At 41.8% G+C, this 22,106-nt stretch overlaps 1 protein-coding gene across 1 annotated transcript; it reads right to left on the bottom strand.

The window, feature by feature from the left end:
• Positions 1–753: 753 nt before the first annotated feature.
• Positions 754–21,825, bottom strand: NDUFS6 (NADH:ubiquinone oxidoreductase subunit S6). The gene is made up of 4 exons (XM_075272207.1): positions 21,583–21,825; positions 14,685–14,738; positions 2,542–2,664; positions 754–878 (listed from the first exon to the last, which is right to left on the bottom strand). The coding sequence occupies exons 1-4, from the start codon at positions 21,757–21,759 to the stop codon at positions 810–812; spliced, it is 423 nt and encodes a 140-aa protein (XP_075128308.1). The 5' UTR covers positions 21,760–21,825; the 3' UTR covers positions 754–809.
• Between the last annotated feature and the right edge of the window lie 281 nt (positions 21,826–22,106).

Here is a 22,106-nt window from a genome sequence, read left to right as displayed (position 1 = left end):
TCGTATCATATGCGTTAGTGAGTTAGTGATTTGTTTGGTGGGTGGGCGTGTATACCTAAATGTTTGATACCCTGCTACTAAGATCATATAATAATGGAGTGGTAAAACTTAGAGATCTAACTCCTTCTATCACCTGCCTATCCCTGATTGGGGACTTAATGAGTTTTTGGACCTAGTGCTACAACCATAACTGGGTCTGAATGGGTGATATGTTTCACACTTAAGATTCCATTGCAGTTTCTAACTGGGGACTGAATTAAAAAATTAGCAGAGTATGAGGACAGCACAATATAGGGAATCGAAGTTCTATCTGCTACTTATCGATATAGCCCCTTCACTGTTCTGGTTATCCATCAACGGAACAGGGGTCCTGGTTTTAGAATGGACACACAACTCTGATACATCTTTAATCTCTAATGAGGGATTCTAAGCTGGTGGATTATTTAGACTAGGTCACAATTATCCAGAGTGAGAATAGTTTTTGATAACAATCGTGTTTTCCCCTAATGTTTGGTTATATTCAATAGACGTTAAAAGGTCTGATGTAGTGCACAATATCCAGTGTTATTTAATAAGTAAAAATTAAGTTTTATTTTTAGAGATTTTTCTGTGAGGACATTAGATTAACATTATCACTTTGAGAACAAGAGAAAAAGAGAAACTTTCAGTATTGTGAAATATCTGCCTTCTGTGGTAGTTATAGTTAATAATAATACAAAAAAAGTGAGCCAAATAAAGCACACCTAGACAAGATGGAAGGCAATGTTTTATTAATGATATATTAAGAAGTTAATGTAATAGACAGATCACTAATGATGATGCTTCTGCTTAAACTGAAGTCCACAGTATCCACAAGTTCCTGTTTTCGTTTCCTTGTCCTGTTGGAAAGAAATAATAGAGACCACCATTATTCATTGATGCTATATACTCAACGTGTTTTAAAGGAGCAAGTGCGCAATATTGCAAGCTCAATATTAAAAACAAATTTAAAAAAAAAAGGACTATTAAACATGTCACAGCCATATCTACAGTTTTTTTTTCTTTTTTCTTTTCATTCCTACTTAGAGGGTCCACTTGTATTCAGTGCTGGTGTTCAAACATGCTCAGTAGCTCAATATTACTACCTGGTTCACCTTGTACATAAGCAGTGGATGGTTCCTATTACTGTGCAAGCAAGTAAAAAAAGATTGCCTCTTTTCCCCAGCTGTGGTCATATCTGGTAGTTCTTTGGTGTGTCACCAAATTTAGCTCAGACAGCTCTAAAGCAATTGACAAACTGTACACAACTATAATTGGTGGGCGATATAAAAGGGACATATAAATGTCATCTTAATATAAGCCTCATAGAGGGTCTCAATGTTTATGTCATGGCTCAGCAACAAGTGGGTACAATAACTCTTTACAATAGTCTTTGAATAGCAATGCCATGAGATAAAGGTGGCATTGCATATGACTAAAACACTGCCCACGGATGGTAGCTAATGACCACACAATTTTGGCATAGTGTCCATGGCTGTTGAAGCTTTGGACATGTGGTTGCCCTTATCCTTTTGCAAGTACTATATAACCACACCCAAAATAGATAAATAAGCCAGATGGATCAAGATTAAGAAACTCACTAAACAGGGTAGAGATAAAGATGTGGAAATGTTTTAAGCACGGTTAGGTTATTAAATCATATCCCAATCTTTGAGCATCACAAGGAGCACTGATCAATCCATCCTCCAAAAATGGAAAAAGTATTTATAACTACAAACCTATCAAGACATGGCCGTCTTACAAATAACAGATCAAGCAAGGATAGCACTGGTCAGTGAAGCACTCAAGAGGCTCATGGTCACTCTGGAGGAGCTGCAGAAATCCACAGCTCAGGTGGGAGAATCTGTCGACAGGACAGATAAGGCATGTACCCAACAAATTTAGCCTTTATGGAAGAGTGGCAAGAAGAAAACCATTGTTGAAAGACAGACATAAGAAATTTGCCACAAGCCATATAGAGGACATGGCAAATTTCAATAAAATACAGTTAAGTTTGTGGCTGTAAGGTGACAAACTGTTAAAAAGTTCAAGGGATAGGAATAATTTTGCAAGCCATTTTATCTATTATATTATGCCATTGGCCCTTTTTCTAGTAGGTTTAAAGTTTTGAAGATTTAACAATCTAACCAGAAACCAGCTATGTGATATTAATCTTTTGTATTGATAGGTTGCCAATGGATTCAACAATCTGACACTTATCAGAAACCCAGTAATGATGAACTGCCCTGTCTGCTTCTTCATTCCTTCAAGAGAAGATACCCTGACCATAAACAGAAAATCATGGCTGGCTTTGGCAAGTGCCACACCGTAAACTGTTCCAACATTCAGCATTGTATCCACTGGTAACCTATCAAGACAAGACTGTCATTACTAAGATGGTTAGATATAATTTTTAAAACACTGCACATTTTTTTACATTTATTTTTACAAAATTGTTTAACTTAATTGCCTTCAAGCTTATATGTTGATATGCTTTAAAGACTCTTAAGTAAGTGAACTTACCAAGTTGATGTAAACTTTAGGATGACCTAGAGCGCCACCACCGCCATCACATGACACTATTCTACTTTCAGCTTCATTCACAGGTTGGTCAGCTATCAAGTTGATTGCAAACTGCTCATTTACCTACAAAGACCATCAGTATAGTTTATTAAACATCTATACAATATATACACACTACTGCATATTCACTTAATTCTATGCATATAAAAGATACAGAGGACAATTTATTAAGACTGGCTGGTAAGAAATGCACCTGATTAATAAGACACCAGTTACTTTTTCAAATGAAATGGGTTTTTTTTTTTTTCCAATTTTGGACGTGTTGCTCTATTTTGAATAAAACAATTTTTTCTGTGCAATCTCCAAATCAATGTAATCTTCTTTATGTTTTATACAGCGTCCCAACTTTTTTTGGGAATTGGGGTGCCTGGCCTGCCAAGTTCTCCATTCTATTCCAACCATTTTTATAAAAATTGGAGAATGGGCACAGAAAAATCAAAGTGGCACAACATTGTTGTAAAAAAAGGACCATGCACATAAGGTGAGCTGCAACTATTCCAATCTACGCAAGGGAGTAGTAAATTTCTACTATATTAAATTATTCATGGTTTCTTATAAACACATTAAAAGCATGTATCCTTAATTACATTACAATAAAACATTAAATAAATATGCTCTAAAAATAGAATTAGAGTACATTGAGCATAAAATAGAAAAATTATAACCATCTCACGCTACATTCACACATTCAGTATTGCATGACAAAAAGATGGAGAGCCTGCACGCTCATAAAGGGGTTACCGCTATTGTGTCCACCAGGTTCAAGACTTTTCTCTTTGCTGATTTTAGACGGAATCTGTAGCAGAGTCTCTACTATTTACTTTATAGGTTAGGCATCTTCAAGCATTAGTCGCTTATCAAAAAACCTGGGTTTCTCTAAGCAGCGTTGTCCGAGTGGTTATTAGGGATATAGCTACCTTTAAATGTAGATTATATGGGGAATGGGGGGGGGGGGAGAAGAAAAACTATACTTTATGCTCCTGCTATATGAAGTAACAAAGTGAAGGCACTTTGTCAGGCATTACGGGATTGCGACAAGTAAATTGTACAGCCAGCTGCATTACCCGTGTTCAGTGAGCACGTGTAACAACCACTCTTTATTGACATGAGTAAGATGATGCATCCAAATTTTCCCAGCTTGATGTAGGAAGGCACGTAGTCTCGAGTCCTTTTCGGCGCATACGGTACTCCGTTAAGTCTTACCACTGTAAGGTCCGGTTCACATCTGTATTCGGCCATTCCGTTCCCCTCTCTGCATGAAAAATGCAGTGAGAAAAGTCCTGCAAGCAGTACTTTTCTCTCTGTATTTTTCATGCGGAAACCACACAGACCCCATTAGAGTCTATGGAGTCCGTCGGTTTCCTAAGGTGTAACCGCTTTTTTATGCACATTAGGTATTGGTTCGGGGGTCCCCACAAATTTGAACCAAGCCAATGAGGAACACTGTTCCCCTGTGTGTCAGGGTTTAGTTGAAGACTACTGAACCACCTGTGGAACAGTTGTACTCGCCAATAAGTAGTATCAGTAGTTTGGCTTAACTGCACTACGTCACTTTGAAAACTAGAGTGAGGATAGTGAACCATTTAGTTCTCTATCTGATGGATTGGGCCAAGTTTAGTAAAAAAATGTATTAGTTCTCTTTGCTTTGTGTCCGTTTTAGATCCCCTTAAGAGTACCCACTATCTGAGTCTAAACAATTCAGGAAAAGACACAGTTGTGGAACTTTCTTAGGTATTGTGGGAGTCTTGTTTTGGAGTGCAAGGGTCACATTGAGGGTAATTTTTTGTGTCAAGCCCTATGTATTGACCTAGTGAGTCACACCTACATCTACTCCTCCCCTTTATATTTACCGTATATACTCGAGTATAAGCTGAGATTTTCAGCACAGTTTTTGCTGAAAAAGCCTCCCTTGGCTTATACTCGAATCAAGCAAAAAAAAAAAAAAAAAAAAAAAAATAAATTCTTTTTTTGGGGGTGGGGATTGTCTATGACCAGCCGCAAATAAAATGGGGAAAAAAAACAAAAACAAACTTTTATATAGGGTATCTGCACTGCTCCTATTCCATCGGGAAGGGGTTAATAGGAGCACTGCTGATACCCTATATTCAGCCAGGCTGAATTCCAAGTGGTGGTAAAAAAAACCCCTAGTCCTCAGGCTCAGGGAAGGGGCAGACACACAACCAAAACACCCCTTCCCCTTTCCCAGCACCCAAAAACTCTGCTGCATTCCCCCCATGTTCAGGTTTTTTTTTTGCAATATAATTAGGGATACATGTTTTTGGTGTGGTCCAGAGGGACGTACACTATGTTGTCCTCATTGAATATTCTTTGTTTATTGTTTTATGTAAACCCACACACCAGCAACAAGATTGCTTAATGTAATATCAAAGACTTGTATAAAACCACAAATTTTCATTTCATTATGCTGCAATTCAATAGTTTCTCTCTGCTGAGCATAAGCTTCTCTGTCTCCTTTCGGAGTTATTCTTAATAGGTGCATTAAAATGATGTACGGTTTCCATCTGCTCATGCTGATGGATAAGACGGCTAACCGCATATAGGCTGTGTTACAGTTTAAAGTAATGTGATGTCTCAGTGGCTGACAACACAAATACCTTCCAGGTTACTCTGGCAGACATCAAGGCACCGACTGTGGCAGCTGAAAGACCCCATCTACCTACTTTGTGGGACGGCCATGCAATGCCTTGACACTTCTGAATGACAAAAGGGCCATACTACTGTCACTTAATGCATGGCTCTCAAGGCATGGATGACCTTATTATTAATGCTTGGTCTCTGAAAATCAATCCTAGAGGAGAAATACACACGCATCCTTTCTAGCAGATAAATGAGCAGGGATGGAAAATAAAATATTTGCTGTGCTTGAAGAAAAGTACAAAGCGGTCAACAAATAGCCCAGAACAGTCTCTGCATTGTGAATCACCTTCATCTGCAGCAAGAGTTCAGTTATCAGTTTGTATCTGGTCACTACAAATTATGTTTAAGGCTGATAATGGGCATCATAGTTCTCACTATTATGTGATGATGCAGGGATAGAGGGGGGAAATTTTTTTTACAAAAGTCTGTGACAAATTTAATTTTCCCCTTGATATTAAAAGGTTTGTGCCACCAAAGACATTTATCCACAGAATAAAAGTATCAGATTACTGAAACCCCCATCGATCTGGAGAATAGGGAATGAAACCGAATTAAGTGGAGGACCAAGGGAGGTAAGGTAATATAAAAACCGTGTTACTAACCTCTCCTGCGCGACTCCCTGCTGTCTTCGACGTTTCTAGCTGAACTCAGGAGCCAGTAATAAGGCTTCAGCGTCATGTGGTATTGTGACACATAGACACAAAGGTAACAATGCTACATGATGTCAGCCATAAGTGCTGAAAACTGCAGCGAGTCGTGCCAGAGCAGTAAGCAACACTGATTTTTGGGTTTTATTTTTTGAAGTTTCCTCATCTATCCTCCACTTATTATACGCTGTGCTTTGAAGAGGCCCCAGAGTATAATAGTAGTTTCTGTTTGGCGGTGTTCAGTCGAACGAACTGCAAATATTGTAATACACAATTTGACCAAAATCATGTCTGTTTTCCTAACTGTTGGTTGGTTTTGGTTACTGTTTGATTGATCCCCCAGTCCTACAATTACATCTGTACATTTATATGCCACCATGTCTAGTGATATAGGTAAAATTGTCGCCGCCTGTGACAACAGGCAAACTTGTCATAACTTGGTTCAGACAGGCGCGGGTCAGTGACAAATTATACACATATATGGTAAATTCTTCTTAAATTAGTATTTTTCTACAGTATCTTGCCCTCTACATCTGCTACTCTCCCCCCAGTCCCTAGTTTAAAGAGGACCTTTCATCAGATTGGGCACAGGCAGTTCCATATACTGCTGGAGTTGGAGAATGGAGTTGCTCCTGCCTGTACTTCATAGTCCAATATTGTGCATATAGTGTTGTTTGAGGACCTTTGATGACATCACAGGCCCTTCAGCCTGTGATGTAAAAGAAAAAAAATGCACTCACAATTTGTTAAACATTTTGTCTTAAAGGGGTATTCCCACATCGCATACTCACCAGTATTCACTGCTGTAAAATGTTCTCTCTTCCTGGTTTCTTGCGTCATTTGGTGGTTTCATATACAACCTGCCGTTTAGCTCTGCCCCTTTCACCCGCTAAATTGGGGGCGAAGCTAAACAGCAGGTTGCCTATGAAACTCCGCCCACCAAATGACGCAAGAAACCAGGAAGAAAGAAGATTTTACAGCAGTGAAGACTGGTAAGTATGCAACGTGGGAATACCCCTTTAAAACAAAATGTTTAACAAACTGTGAGTGCATTTTTTTTTTCTTTTAACCCCTTGTAGAACTGCAAAATCTGGAGTTAAAGCAACATTGGAATTAGAAAAAAAAAAATGTTGCTGTCCATTTTCATGGCGCATTTCTGCGTGAAACCAGGTCAAAGTGCTTTTTATACTCCTTGATAAATTCCTTGAGCGGTCTAGTTACAAAACAAGTTTTTCCACTGTTGAGGGCTCTTCTAATGGGATATAGTGCCTGAGAAGTATTTCAGCAAAAATCAATCCCAAAAAGCCATCAGTGTACCAGTATATATGAGGTATTGTTGTATTCAGGAGAAATTGTGTAACAAAATGTGGGGTGCAAATTCTCCTTTAAAGGGGCTCTAAAAGCAAAATTTTGCTGTATGAGCCCCACATATGCGTGAATAGCCTATAAAAAGGCAATTCAGGCACCGCTAATCTTATTTTAACCACTTCAGTACCGGGCCAATTTGTGGTCCAGGACCAGACACATTTTAGGTTTATTTTGTATGTGCGGTTTTGAGGCCTGTAACATTTTTCTCGTATGTCTCAGTCAACTAATTTTTGCATCTTTTTTCGGGGACACACAGGGCTTTATTTTTATGTTATCTTTATTTTCGAATGTCTTAATTTTTTTTATATCCAGGAAAATATAAACAAAATAGGAGAGAAATTGTGTCTGGTTTTCAATTTATAATTTTTTTTAATTTAATAACACAAAGTGTCACTGAAAAACTTAATAATTTACTTTTTCCTCCCCGTTACGGTAATTTTTATTTTGTATGGTGTCATCGGGGGTGGGGCTATAACCTTTAATAACAGCGTTTTATTAGCATATTATTTATTTATTTTTTATTATTATTTTATTTACTTTTTTAAAACTTTTTTATTTTTATTTTTTTTACAGATTGTGTCCCCATAAGGTGATAAGAGACCTTTGGGGACATCTGATCACTTTTTTTTTTGTACTGGAGGCCGATTTCTCCTATAACTGAGGCTGCTACATTTAGCCTCAGTTGCAGGAGAAATACAGCCTCCTGCACGCTGTATACACAGCTTACTGAGCTGATCTGGGGTCCTGTAGGACCCAGCAGCTCTTGTAAGACTCCGCTCCCGGTGGATCACGTGTCCGCCGGGTCAGAGGGCAGATTAATTATGGCAGCGTCCATAGCTGTGTATACAGTGCTCATTGAGCGCTGTATACACAGCGATCGAGAAGGCAGGGGAGGTAATAAATCTGCCCTGTCATCTCTCTGGGAGCTCCGGCTGAAGTTACAGCCGGCTCCTATTGAAAGCAGCTGCATGATCTCCGTGCAGCTGCTGTGTTCTGACTGGACGTACAGGTACGTTCTGTCAGAACTAGGCAACCACTTCCCAGACGGATAAAATCTATGGGCGGTCTGGAAGTGGTTAAACCCCAGTCATGCACGATCCGACGTCATCTTCTGGCACGCCTACCTCTTCTTTCTTCCTGCAGTGACGCCCGCTGGTCCTGGCTCTTCCACGCCTTCAGCGTCCTCTTCTTCCGGAGTGATGGCTTCAAATCCTGCATCTGCGTAGTAGTGCTAAAAATGGCGCCGAAGCCTGTGCAGTAGCACTCTGTAAGGAAGCACTACTACGTAGGCACGGGAATTGAAGCCATCACACTGGAAAAAGAGAGCGCTGAAGGCGTGGGAAGAGCCAGGACCAGAGGGCATCGCTGCAAGAAGAAAGAAGAGGTAGGCATGCCAGAAGATGACGTTGGATTGTGAATCACCGTCCACGTTCAGGTATGATTTACATATATGTTTTTATAGCTTTATTTTAAAATGGGACGGGGGTTTAAAATAAGATTAGCGGTGCCTGAATAGCTTTTTAAAGGCTATTCACACATATGTGGGGCTCATACAGCAAAATTTTAACTCCTTATGAAGATGAAAAATTTGGGGCTACAGAGACTTTATTTTTTAACAAGAAAGGTAATTTTTCATATTCACATATCAATGGTAAAAAATTCTGTGAAACACCTATGGGGTCCAAATGTTCACTATATTCCTTGATAAATCACTTGAGAGTTCTAGTTTTCAAAATGGAGTCCTTTTGGGGGGTTTCAACTGTTCTGGTACCCCAGGAACTCTGCAAATCAGTGACCGACTGCTTCACCCCAAGTGTCAGAAGGAGTGCTAGAGGAAGTCTTTACTCCCAAGTGTGGTTAGGCTGTACAACAAACACCTGATTAAGCGTAGATCACTCCATACACAAAACTGAAATGTCCTTATCCCTTTCCCACCGATGGCATTTTTTGATTTTCGTTTTTGACTCCCCTCCTTCTAAACCCCATAACTTTTTTTATTTCTCCGCTCCCAGAGCCATATGAGGTCTTAATTTTTGCGGGATAAATTTTTCTTCATGATGCCACCATTAATTATTCTATATAATGTACTGGGAAACAGGAAAAAAATTCAGAATGGGGTGGATTTGAAGAAAAAATGCATTTCTGCGACTTTCTTACGGGCTTTGGTTTTACGGCGTTCACTGTGCAGCCAAAATGACATGTCCCCTGTATTATGCGTTTCGGTACGGTTCCAGGGATACCAAATTTATATGGTTTTATTTACATTTTGACCCCTTAAAAAAAATCCAAAACCGTGTTAAAATTTTTTTTTTCTAAAAGTTGCCATATTCCAACGGCCATAACTTTTTTATACGCAAGTGTACGGGGATGCATAGGGCGTCTTTTTTTGCAGGGCCGGGTGCACTTTTTAGTTCTACCATTTTCGGGAAATGTTATTGCTTTGATCACTTTTTATTCAAATTTTTATCAGAATCAAAACAGTGAAAAAACGGCGGTTTGGCACTTTTGACTATTTTTCCCGCTACGGCGTTTACCGAACAGGAAAAATATTTTTATAGATTTGTAGAACGGGCGATTTCGGACGTGGGGATACCTAACATGTATATGTTTCACAGTTTTTAACTACTTTTATATGTGTTCTAGGGAAAGGGGGGTGATTTGAACTTTTAATACTTTCTATATTTTTTTTTTTGCATTTATTAGACCCCCTAGGGGTGTTGAACCCCAGGGAGTCTGATCACTAATGCAATACATTACAATGCTAATGCATTGCAAAAAATCATCCTCTCTTTTGCAGGCTGCATAGACCAGCCTGCAAAACAGAGAATTTGCAGACAAGCCTGGGAGCCTTGTACAGGCTCTCGGCTGTCATGGCAACATGACGTCTGCCCTGGAGCATGCTCCAGGAGCCGGCGATCCCGGGCAAAATGGCGCAGCGCCGTTGGGGTTAATGCCTCCGATCGGTCCGGGGACTGATCCGAGGCATTAGAGCCGGTTGTCTACTGCTTAAAACAGTAGACACCCGGCGGCCGCCCGGCTCCCGGGCGGTCGCCATAGTTACAGACCCGACATGCGCCGTACTATTACGGCGCATGTCGGGAAGGGGTTAAGTTATGATATCCCTACTTTATCTTTTTATCTGTACTACTGTCACTGTAATGCCTCTACTGTGGAGCTTTTGTATTTTGTATTACTGTCTTATCCATGCTGCTGTAACACACTGAATTTCTCCAGGGTGGGACTATTAAAGGATTATCTTATCTAATCTTAAATGCAACATGGTGCCTAAAACTGCCCTCAAAAGTCCCAATAGCGCTTCTTCTGTTCGCTACTCTACTGTGTACATCAGTTTACATCCACATGTGGGATAATTTTATGGTCGGAGGAAATTGTGTAACAAATTTAGGAATGCATTTTCTCCTTTAACCCCTTGTGAGTGTGTAAATTCTAGGGGTAATTTAATATATTAGTAACAGAAATGGAAAGGTGTAAATTCGATCTCCATACTGTTTTAATTGCTGTGAAATGCTGAAAGTGTTAAGAAAACATTAAATACTGTTTTGAATGCTTTCAGGAGTGCAGTTTTGAGGGGTGATTTATGGGAATTTCTATTATAGAAACCTTTCAAGACCTTTCAGTACTGAACTGGTCCCTTTAAGAAATAGGTTTTGGAAATGCTGAAAGTTTTCAGGATTACTATTTGACGTGTAAGCCTTATAATATCTGAAAAAGATGAAAGGGTGCTTATGTTTGACTATAACAAAAACATAGATATGGTAAATTATATTTAAGAAGTAATTTGGGTAGTATGAAAGGCATGTTATTTCATTGATTGACAATTGCATTTTTTTTTTAAATTGTCACCAAATCTCCTAATTTTCTCATAATTAAAGACAAAACATATCGACTAAAATTTACCATTGACAATGTACGTGTCACAAAAAAAAAAATAAATAAATCTCAGAATCACTAAAAGCTTTCAAAGCTCTAAGCTTCATTTTTTTATATGTGACATGTCATTTTATGATGTGTGCCCTTAAGGGGTTAAATCACCAATTCCTGTCATTGCCAATATGTGTTTGAAATTTTCAGGGGTACCATTTATAATACTTTTTATTGCTTAGGTTACCAGATGAAAAACTGCAAAAAAAAACCCCACTATTCAGAGGTGCCTTAGAAGTCTGGAGAGACTATGGCCACACACTTGCTCCGACGCCCTCACCCTTAATGCCTCCAAGTGTTATTCCAGCATTGCTAGGCTCTCCACAAACTCCTTATGATGACTTGTGGTTGCACTTGAAAGCCATACCTCTCAAGGATCTACTGGCCTACGCAACAGAGCCCTCAGGAGGCCCCGAAATGCCCTTGGGGTCATTGTCTCGGATCTCATTTTTACATTGTCAGCACTTAAAGTACTTCTGTAAACAACTAAAGGTGAAGTTTAGGATCAGATCTGAGCCAACGGTCTTCGAGAAACTACTACAGTCTAAGACCACGATGTTGCGTAAAATATCGAACCTACTTAGAAGATTCATCTCTCCTTTGGTCCAATATAAACCAGCCTATTTGAATAGTTGGGAAATGGATCTAAACATCCAGTTGTCGGATGACGAGATCAGGAAGACGCTGAACTCCTCTCAGGGATTCTCCACCTGCATTAGGATGAAAGAAACGCACTACAAGGTGGTATCTAGGTGGTATAGGACCCCCGAATGGATGTATCGCAGAGGCCTGGCTGATAATGATAGATGCTGGAGATGCTCAGCCCATACCGGGACTTTGTTGCACATTTGGTGGTCCTGTCCACTCATCGCTACTTTTTGGGAATCCGTCATAAAAAAGATACGAGATGTAACCAAGAAACCCTTTCGCTTCCCTCCAGAAGCAATACTTTTGGCCCTACCAAATGAGACATATTCTCCAAAGAGAGACGTCCTAGAAACACAGATGCTGACAGCTGCCAAGCTTATTATTCCCAGATACTGGCTCCGACCCGTTACACCGTCGCTAGAGGAATGGTCCGCTAAGGTCCACGAAATCTCACGATTTGAAGAACTACTTGGATGGTCCAATAGGACTTTTGACAGATACAAGAAAATATGGTCCCCGTGGCTGCTATCCCGAAACAGTTAGGTCTCCTGCCTTAGGTCAACAGGTCATACTGTATAAACTTATCACTACTTTACTACTTGCCTCCCTAACCTGGTCTGTTTGAAATAACGTAATCAGGCCTCTGAATATGCTTGTTTTTCATTAAACACTGTCTCCCTCCCCCAGTCCCATTCTATATCCTGATATTTCCCTTGCTCTAGAATTTGTGTTCTCATTATGGTTTTTCGAGACTTGTGTTTACATAGACACATGTCTCGTCTGATGATTGATATGACAGCAAATGTTTATTGTTGACCAATTCTAGGTAATATGTTCTTTCTTTGATTTATGTTTTTGTGTTTGTCCCCCTTCTTGTGTTTCCCCTTTTCTCTTCTGTACCCCTTAAATTTTGAAAACCAATAAAAATTTCTGAATTAAAAAAAAAAAAAACTGCAAAAAAAAAAAAAAATGGCACTCACTGTGCAGGATAAATACCATTCCATTCTATAGTATGAGTCTTGGGTCAGAATCCAGTGTGTACAGTATCACTGCTTCCCAAGCAATGTTTACACATAGGAATTTAGAGCAAATTTAGAACTACCGTATTTTTCGGACTATAAGACGCACTTTTTTTCCCCAAAATTTTTGGGGAAAAGAAGGGTGCGTCTTATAGTCCGAATGTGGCGCCTGGCACCCGCTGTACTAGAGAGGCGGAAGCCGGCAAGTGATAGACACCGGCACAGGTGCCGGGGCCTGCGACATCGCTGCGCTCCTCTGCCCTGCATGAAGCCAGCGGCGGGGGGTCGGAGGAGCGGAATAGCATCGCCGCTGCTGGCTTCATGCAGGGCAGAGGAACGTAGCGATGTCCAGAGGAGCGCAGCGATGTCGCAGGCCCCGACACCTGTGCCAGCGTCTATCCCTCGCCGGCATCCGCCTCTCTAGTACAGCGGATGCCGGGTCAGTATCGGTGGCCCCTTCTGCCCCGGGGCCGGTCCCCACCGGCCCCATACCTGTGAAGTTGCAGGCCGGCTCCTGCGCGGCGATATCGCAGGAGCCGACCTGTTCGGGTGACAGCCGGGAGCCTAATGAGGCTTCCAGGCCTGTCACAGCAATATTAGTATTGCGGCTGGGTCTATGACCAGCCATAATACTAATATACAGAATGGCCCATAGACGGCAATACAGTTGTATTGCCGTCTATGGGACTTGCAATCAAGTGACCGCAGGTTCACTGAATAAAATAGTAAAATAAAAAAAAATAAAAAAGCTTTAAAAATATATAATAAAAATATGAAATAAATAAAAGTTCTAAATCACCTCCTGTCCCCAGAATATATATATATAAAAGTAGAAAATCATATATTATAAACCACCGGTTTTTTTTTTCAATACAAGGTGATCTAAGAAATAGATATTCCCCAAAATGGTATAACTAAAAAGTACATCTGGCCCCGCAAAAAAAAAACACTCTATGCATCCCCGTACAGCTGCAGGGTCACCTGTCAATGTGGCCTTGCAGCTGTTGCAAAACTACAACTCCCATATATTAAATATTTTACCAGTTTTTGCTTCAAATTTTTTTTTCCCTATTTTCCTCCTCTAAAACCTAGGTGTGTCTTATAGTCCAGTGCGTCTTATAGTCAGAAAAATACGGTAAATTCTGCCTGAAATCGGGCTCAATGTATTTCAATGGGAGGCAGATGCTTGATCTTCAGGTGGATTCTACTTAAGAACTCCCAAATGAAACAGATGTGAGGCGAAAAACTATCACCTGGCCAAGGCAGAATTTGATGCTTTTGGCGGATTTCTCCTTTCAAATTCCTGAAGTAGAATTTTTCAGCTTTTCCAAATTCCGCCATGAACATACAATAATAATTTTGGTGGTTCATGGAGATGACTCTCTCACTGTCACATATAGAACAGGATTAAAAGGAGTTAAAGATAGGGTTCAAATCCTCCATGTAAACCCTTCCTGGTAAAATGTACTATTACAGCGGATGTTAGGAACAGGTTAAAGAGACAGGGGTCCAGTCCAACACCAGGAACCGATCATCATGTGGCCTCTTCACAGAAAACCATGCAAAGCACAGTACATTGGACAGTAGCTGTGGTTCTATCACAGCTCCACCCAAGCCACTTGAATGAGATGCCAACTGACCATGTGACATTACATGTCCAGAAATCACTCACAACATGGTGTGAAACAGGCTTGATATGTCAGCCAATAACTTGCATATCCATACCAATGGCAATAAAACTGAAGCAAGTTCTGAAACCTGTAGCACTGACATCATAACATATTATCCTTAGCAGTCTTACCTCCTTCTGCTTTCCAACAAATCGCACTTTCCTGTAGTCGCCTTCATCAAAAACCTAAAAATAAATAGAAGAATTTCTTAAACTCTAATCAAAATGAAATAATGGAAAATGAAACTAATTTCTATTTCAGGATTCAGTAAGATAATAGCTTTACACACATAACCATAAACTGAAAATTTTGGTAAAAGCCAGCTACCCCTAAGGGCTCGTTCACATCTGCGCCGGCACTCTGTACTTGAGGTTTCCGTTTCCTGCCTAAAACAGAGCAGGAGACGGAAACCTGCAGGAGTCTCTCTCACCCATTCATTTGAATGGGTGAGAAAGCTGTCCGGCCGTGAGCGGCAGTGAGCATTTTGCGCTCTCTGCCGCGAAACCGGGTTTTATAATCCGGACACAGAGTCGGACATGCAGTACTCTGTGTCCGGATAAAAAAAATCCGGTTTCGCGGCGGAGAGCCTAAAACGCTCACCGCCGCTCACGGCCGGACCCGGTCTATGGTTTCCGTCTTCTGGCATGCAGAAGACGGAAACCATAAAACGGAGACCCTGAACGCAGGTGTGAACCTAGCGTAAGGCTTTTTATTTATTTTTTTCGTACAGTCTTTTTGGGGTTGTAAAAGACAACATGAAATGTATGGGTTTGTTTTTTTCTACAAGCAGTTTTTGTGCTATTTTGACTCACATATTTGGTTTGTTTGCTCAGGCATTTTAAGTGAAAATTACATATTTTCATAATGTTTCATTTTTTTTTTTTTAATTTTTTAAATAAACGTCTGCTTTTGGTATTCCATTCAAGGAGTCTGCTTAGGGGCCCCCTATAAGCACACAGACCCCATAGACTATAATGGGGTCCATGTGATTTTCACACGAATCATGCAGAAAGAAAAGTAATTCAGGGGCAACACGGTGGCTCAGTGGTTAGCACTGCAGCCTTGCAGCGCTGGAGTCCCGGGTGTTCGAATCCCGCCAGGAACGACATCTGCAAGGAGTTTGTATGTTCTCCCCGTGTTTGTGTGGATTTCCTCCCATTGTACAAAAAACATTCTTAAATGGAAAAAAAACAAAAAAACAAAACAAAACCTACATTGTGATCCCTATATTAGGCTTACAATCTACAAAAAAGAAAAAAAGTACTTCTTTTCTCTCTGCATGATTCGTGGAGACACCGAACGGAAAACACACAGACCCCATTATAGTCTATGGGATCCGTGTGCCTTCATTGCTCACCACCTTTAAAGGGATTCTACCACTAAAACACTTTTTTTTCTAGTTACCACGTCGGAATAGCCTTTAAAAAGGCTATTCGTCTCTTACCTGTAGAAGTGCTCTCCGCCGCGCCGTTCGTTCAAAATACCGGTTTGTACTGGTATGCTAATGAGTTCTCTCGCAGCAATGGGGGCGTCCCCATCGCAGGAGCAGCGATGGGGGCGTCCCCATTGCAGCTCGAAAACTCACCGCAGCGCCGCCTCTCCGGTCTTCGGTGTCCTCCCCTTGCCTCTTCATCGTCTGTCGGACGCCTGCGCAGTATGCTCTCTGTTCGGCGAAGATTGCCGAACGTACTGCGCATGCGCGAAAGTTCGGTGCCCGCACTATGGCTGGGATCGCAATTTCGCGAATGCGCAGTATGTTCAGCAATCTTCGTCGAACAGAGCATACTGCGCAGGCGTCCGACAGTACGCTGAAGAAGCAAAGGGAGGACACCGAAGACCAGAGAGGCGGCGCTGCGGTGAGTTTTCGAGCTGCAATGGGGACGCCCCCATCGCTGCTCCTGCGATGGGGACGCCCCCATCGCTGCGAGAGAACTCATTAGCATACCGGTACAAACCGGTATTTTGAACGAATGGCGCGGCGGAGAGCACTTCTACAGGTAAGAGACGAATAGCCTTTTTAAAGGCTATTCCGACGTGGTAACTAGAAAAAAAAGTGTTTTAGTGGTAGAATCCCTTTAAATGCGTTCAGTATTCCATTCGGGGGTCCCCAAGCAGAATACCAAACGCAGATGTGAACCAGGCAAATGCAAAATAATGCCACTACATAAACAAAAAATTCTGTTCAGGCTGCCCCCATAACAATCAGCTGTACGGGGCCACCTCCAGGAGTTTCAGTGTTGACGCCCAGACTGAAAAGGTGCAGGGGTCCACACTGAAAGATGAAGGGTCACCTGTCATCAGATACTAGGCTACGAGATGGTGCAGATGGAAGAGCATGAGACAGAACAAGTCATCATAACCATCTGCGACCCACTGTGATCAGGGGCTCAAAAAGTCTACTTCAATGCTTCTTGTGAACAGCCATTCAAGAGAACTTGCAGGGTCCCAGATTCCCAGCTGCCAGGGACTTAACACTTATTGCTTATCCACAGGATAGGGTACACCGGTAATTAGTGGCACACACCCTTTAACCCCTTCCCGACATGCGCCGTAATAGTACGGCGCATGTCGGGTCTGTAACCATGGCGACCGCCCGGGAGCCGGGCGGCCGCCATAGCCGCCGGGTGTCTACTGCTTTAAGCAGTAGACAGCCGGCTCTAATGCCTCCGATCGGTCCCCGGACCGATCGGAGGCATTAACCCCTCCGGCGCTGCGCCATTTTGGCAGGGATCGCCATGTTGCCATGACAGCCGGGAGCCTTGTTAAAGGCTCCCAGCCGGTCTGCAAATTCTCTCTTTTGCAGGCTGGTCTATGCAGCCTGCAAAAGAGATGATGATTTTTTGCAATGCATTGCAATGCATTAGCATTGTAATGCATTGCATTAGTGATCAGACCCCCTGGGGTTCAACACCCCTAGGGGGTCTAATAAATGCAAAAAAAAAAAAAGTAAAAAAAAATATAAAAAAATATAAAAAGTATTAAAAGTTCAAATCACCCCCCTTTCCCTAGAACAAATATAAAAGTACCTTACTAAAATATTTAACCTCTCTCTCTCTTCTGGAATCTTCCCATCCTCCTTCAAGCATGCTGTTATAATCCCGCTACTGAAAAAACCCTCCCTGGACCCATCCTGTGCTGCTAACTATCGACCCGTCTCTAACCTCCCCTTCATCTCTAAACTTTTGGAACGCCTGGTTTATTCTCGGTTAATCCGTTATCTCTCTGCTAACTCTCTGCTTGACCCCTTACAATCTGGTTTCCGCGCTCTGCACTCTACTGAAACAGCTCTCACAAAAGTCTCTAATGATCTACTAAAGGCTAAATCCAATGGTGACTTCTCTCTTCTTATTCTTCTGGACCTCTCTGCAGCTTTTGACACTGTTGACCATCAACTTCTCCTCACTATGCTCCGCTCAGTTGGCCTCAATGACACTGCGCTCTCCTGGTTCTCCTCTTATCTCTCAGGCCGCACTTTCAGTGTATCATTTGCGGGCTCTGTTTCCTCTCCTCTTTCCCTTGCTGTTGGGGTTCCTCAGGGCTCGGTCCTCGGCCCCCTGCTCTTTTCTCTCTACACAGCCCCCATTGGACAAACCATCGCCAGATTTGGCTTCAGGTACCATCTTTATGCTGATGACACCCAATTATACACATCTTCCCGTGACATCACCCCTGCACTCATTCAGAACACCAGTGACTGTCTCTCTGCTGTCTCTAATATCATGTCCTCGCTCTATCTGAAACTAAATCTCTCTAAGACTGAACTACTACTGTTTCCACCATCTAACAGATCTGTCCCTGATATATCCATTGCAGTCTCAGGCCTTACTATAACTCCTAGGCAGCATGCCCGCTGCCTTGGGGTCATATTTGACGCAGACCTTTCCTTCACCCCTCATATTGAATCACTCGCACGTTCATGTCACCTCCACCTCAAAAACATCTCCAGAATACGCCCTTTCCTTACCAGAGATACACTAAAGACACTTATTGTCTCTCTGATTCATTCTCGCCTTGACTACTGTAATTCCTTACTAATCGGTCTTCCCCTCACTAAACTCTCTCCTCTACAATCTATTCTGAATGCAGCGGCCAGGCTCATCTATCAGGCTAGACGCTACAGCGATGCCTCCGGTCTGTGCCAGTCGCTACATTGGCTGCCTATTCATTATAGAATAAAATATAAAGTTATTACTCTCATCCACAAGGCTCTCCATAATGCCGCACCTCCCTACATTTCTTCCCTCATCTCTGTCTACCGCCCAACCCGTGCTCTCCGCTCACTCAATGACCTAACACTTACATCCTCTATTATCAGAACCTCCCATGCTCGTATACAAGACTTCTCCCGAGCTGCACCACTTCTCTGGAATGCTCTACCCCGGACAATCAGATTAACTCCCAACTTCTACAGTTTCAAACGCAAACTAAAGACGCATCTTTTCAGACAAGCCTATCACAATTCCTAATGCACAAAATTGTCTGAACACTGTATAAGCAATGCCGCCCCTGCTACCTCCTGTGTCACCCTCTCTACCTCATAGATTGTAAGCTCTTTTGAGCAGGGCCCTCAGTCCCATTGTGTGAAATGACGTTCTTTGTTATGTATGTCTGTATCTGAACCCTATAAATTGTACAGCGCTGCGGAGTATGTTGGCGCTATATAAATAAAATGTATTATTATTTATTATTATTAAAAGTAGTTAAAAACTGTGAAACATATACATGTTAGGTATCCCCGCGTCCGAAATCGCCCGCTCTACAAATCTATAAAAATATTTTTCCTGTTCGGTAAACGCCGTAGCGGGAAAAATAGTCAAAAGTGCCAAACCGCCGTTTTTTCACTGTTTTGATTCTGATAAAAATTTGAATAAAAAGTGATCAAAGCAATAACATTTCCCGAAAATGGTAGAACTAAAAAGTACACCCGGCCCCGCAAAAAAAATACGCCCTATGCATCCCCGTACACCTATGTATAAAAAAGTTACGGCCGTCAGAATATGGCGACTTTTAGAAAAAAAAATTTTCAACACAGTTTTGGAATTTTTTTTTAGGGGTCAAAATGTAAATAAAACCATATAAATTTGGTATCCCTGGAACCGTACCGAAACACAGAATACAGGGTACATGTCATTTTGGCTGCACAGTGAACGCCGTAAAACCAAAGCCCGTAAGAAAGTCGCAGAAATGCATTTTTTCTTCAAATCCACCCCATTCTGAATTTTTTTCCTGCTTCCCAGTACATTATATAGAATAATTAATGGTAGCATCATCAAGAAAAATTTATCTCGCAAAAATTAAGACCTCATATGGCTCTGGGAGCGGAGAAATAAAAAAGTTATGGGGTTTAGAAGGAGGGGAGTCAAAAACGAAAATCAAAAAATGCCATCGGCGGGAAGGGGTTAAAGGAAGTACCCGCTGTCAGGGATCAGGGTCTCACACCAGATATATCCGCTCACTGTATACCAAATCTGTGATGTATCTGTACTCGTACTCATCACACACACATGCAAACATAAAAAGAGAAACACTGCTTTCACACTCCCTTCCACCTCATCTGTCACACTAGGCTACACAGAGGTGAAGCGACCTCTACAGTCACACACCTATACACAGAGTCGCCACCACTGGCCACTAAAGGGTAGACGGGACACTAATGTACCAACACACTGCGCATAAAAAGGTGTAACGCGGATATCGACCGTTACGCTCTTTGGGATGTTACAGCCAAAGGACAACCTTACTACATTTTTTATTTAATATACACTTAATGTGCAATGCAAAAAGATGGAATAAAAAGATACAAACAATGTAAAAATAAAAAAGGTCTAACAAAGAACAGACTTATTTGAGCCTAGATATTAGAGCTGGGTGTAAGAAACAAAAAGATAAATCACACTAAGAAATGTCCACAAAGAATCCGGCCAAGAGATCATGCATCCCCTCATATATATAAAAAAAATATGTGTTAACATGCTGAGAGGCATACTGCGAATTCACCGAACAATGCGTAGCAGAGCAGTTAAATACTCCAGCTGTGTCTAACTGAAGTCTATAGGACATCACTGCAGTACCTAACCCTGCTGCTACACATTGGGGCAAATTTATTAAGACTGGTATATTGTACACCAGTCTTAGTAAACAATGTGACTGAGGCAGGGTCCGAGACATTTATGAAAAATAAAAATCTATCGGAAGTCCCATCAACAGAAGAGAAAGCTACTCCGGGTAGGACATGGCATAGATTTACAATAACCTTTGGCATGAATTTTTGTAAGTCAGCCTCAACACATCCATAATACCCACATTCGCAGAATATGGTGGGGAGGCAAGGATTGGGGCTTGAGGTGAATGTTTGGAACAAAAAATGGCCTTGTGCCAAACATGTCCTTCAATAACAGCCCTCTATACCAGTTTTACGCATATAGGGAAAGGCTCCTGGCATGTAAACATTACTGAGAACCCAACTTTTCCTCGTCAGCTGATCTGCAGGAGTGCTTGCTATCAGACCCCCACAGATCTAAGGAAAGGCCAACAATATAAGTAAGGTGATTAACCCATTGGGGTCTACTCATATCTACATCAGAGGCTTGTTTATTATTAACTCTGCAATAAGCAGCATAATCTTTCCTGTCAAACAAATGAAATTGGAAAACCAGGGAAATTCACAAGGCATGTGTAAGTGTAGTGTATGACCACACTATACGTACATACTACATAGGTTTGCCCAGGAATTGTATACAGAATAGTAAAACAACTAAATGATTTGCAAAATTTTAGCAAAAACAAAAATGGCCTCTCCATTGCACAGTAATGTGTGCCTCATGAGTGGAGTGCAGTCAGTACAGGTGTAGCAGAGCTGAGTAACATCACATAGTCGTCACTGCTGTATCATAGGTTGTTACCAGACATCATGCATTTACTTTATCAGAAACATATAAAGTCAGCGACTGGTCTGAGCACTAGGGGGAGCACTGACAAACATTCTATACTGTACGGTTACATAGAAAATGCTGCATAAAAAGCTATGACCTGTCCAGTATGGGTGACCTTCTCAGTACTTGGCACTGCGGTGCTGAGCTGTCTCCCGGTATGCACGGTTCCACACGCCAGAGAACAGGGAACCGACATAGAGCCCCGGGTATTCCCGCTTAACCCCTTCCCCAAGATCCCACGAATGTGTCTCAATGCCAACCAGGAGGCCGCCATGTTGACTGTCACCCAAAGCTTTTCTAGTTACTTCCACCTTCGAATGACTTTACTCCGGAAGTAATAGGCGTGGGAACAGCAAGTATTTCCGAGGGCGGAATGGTTACATCCAATGAGAGAAGAGAACGTGAATCACGTGCGACATTCACCGACAGACTATTGAAAGCGGAGGTTGCGAGGTGCGCATACTCAGAATCTTACGGGTACGTGAAGTCGGTATTCTACACGCACATGCGGTGATGCTCTGAACCAGTGAGTGTGAGTACAGCCCAAGGCCAGCGTTTATACTAACTGAGGGCTCTCCCGAGATGGTCACGTGGTTCATGACCTAGCCAAATCTGTGTGTA

Source organism: Leptodactylus fuscus, chromosome 4 (genome assembly GCF_031893055.1).
Source record: "Leptodactylus fuscus isolate aLepFus1 chromosome 4, aLepFus1.hap2, whole genome shotgun sequence".
In the NCBI taxonomy this organism is placed as follows: domain Eukaryota; kingdom Metazoa; phylum Chordata; class Amphibia; order Anura; family Leptodactylidae; genus Leptodactylus; species Leptodactylus fuscus.
Note: the sequence above shows the minus strand (reverse complement) of the source record. Positions and strands in the feature narration are given on the sequence as shown.

Excerpts from the sequence above, each read along its gene's own strand:
- NDUFS6 (XM_075272207.1), bottom strand. The coding sequence starts at position 21,759 with ATGGCGGCCTCCTGGTTGGCATTGAGACACATTCGTGGGATCTTGGGG. Across the intron at positions 14,739-21,582 it reads AGGTCACCCATACTGGACAG|GTTTTTGATGAAGGCGACTA; the intron begins GTCATAGCTTTT and ends ATTTATTTTTAG. Across the intron at positions 2,665-14,684 it reads TTGTTGGAAAGCAGAAGGAG|GTAAATGAGCAGTTTGCAAT; the intron begins GTAAGACTGCTA and ends TGGTCTTTGTAG.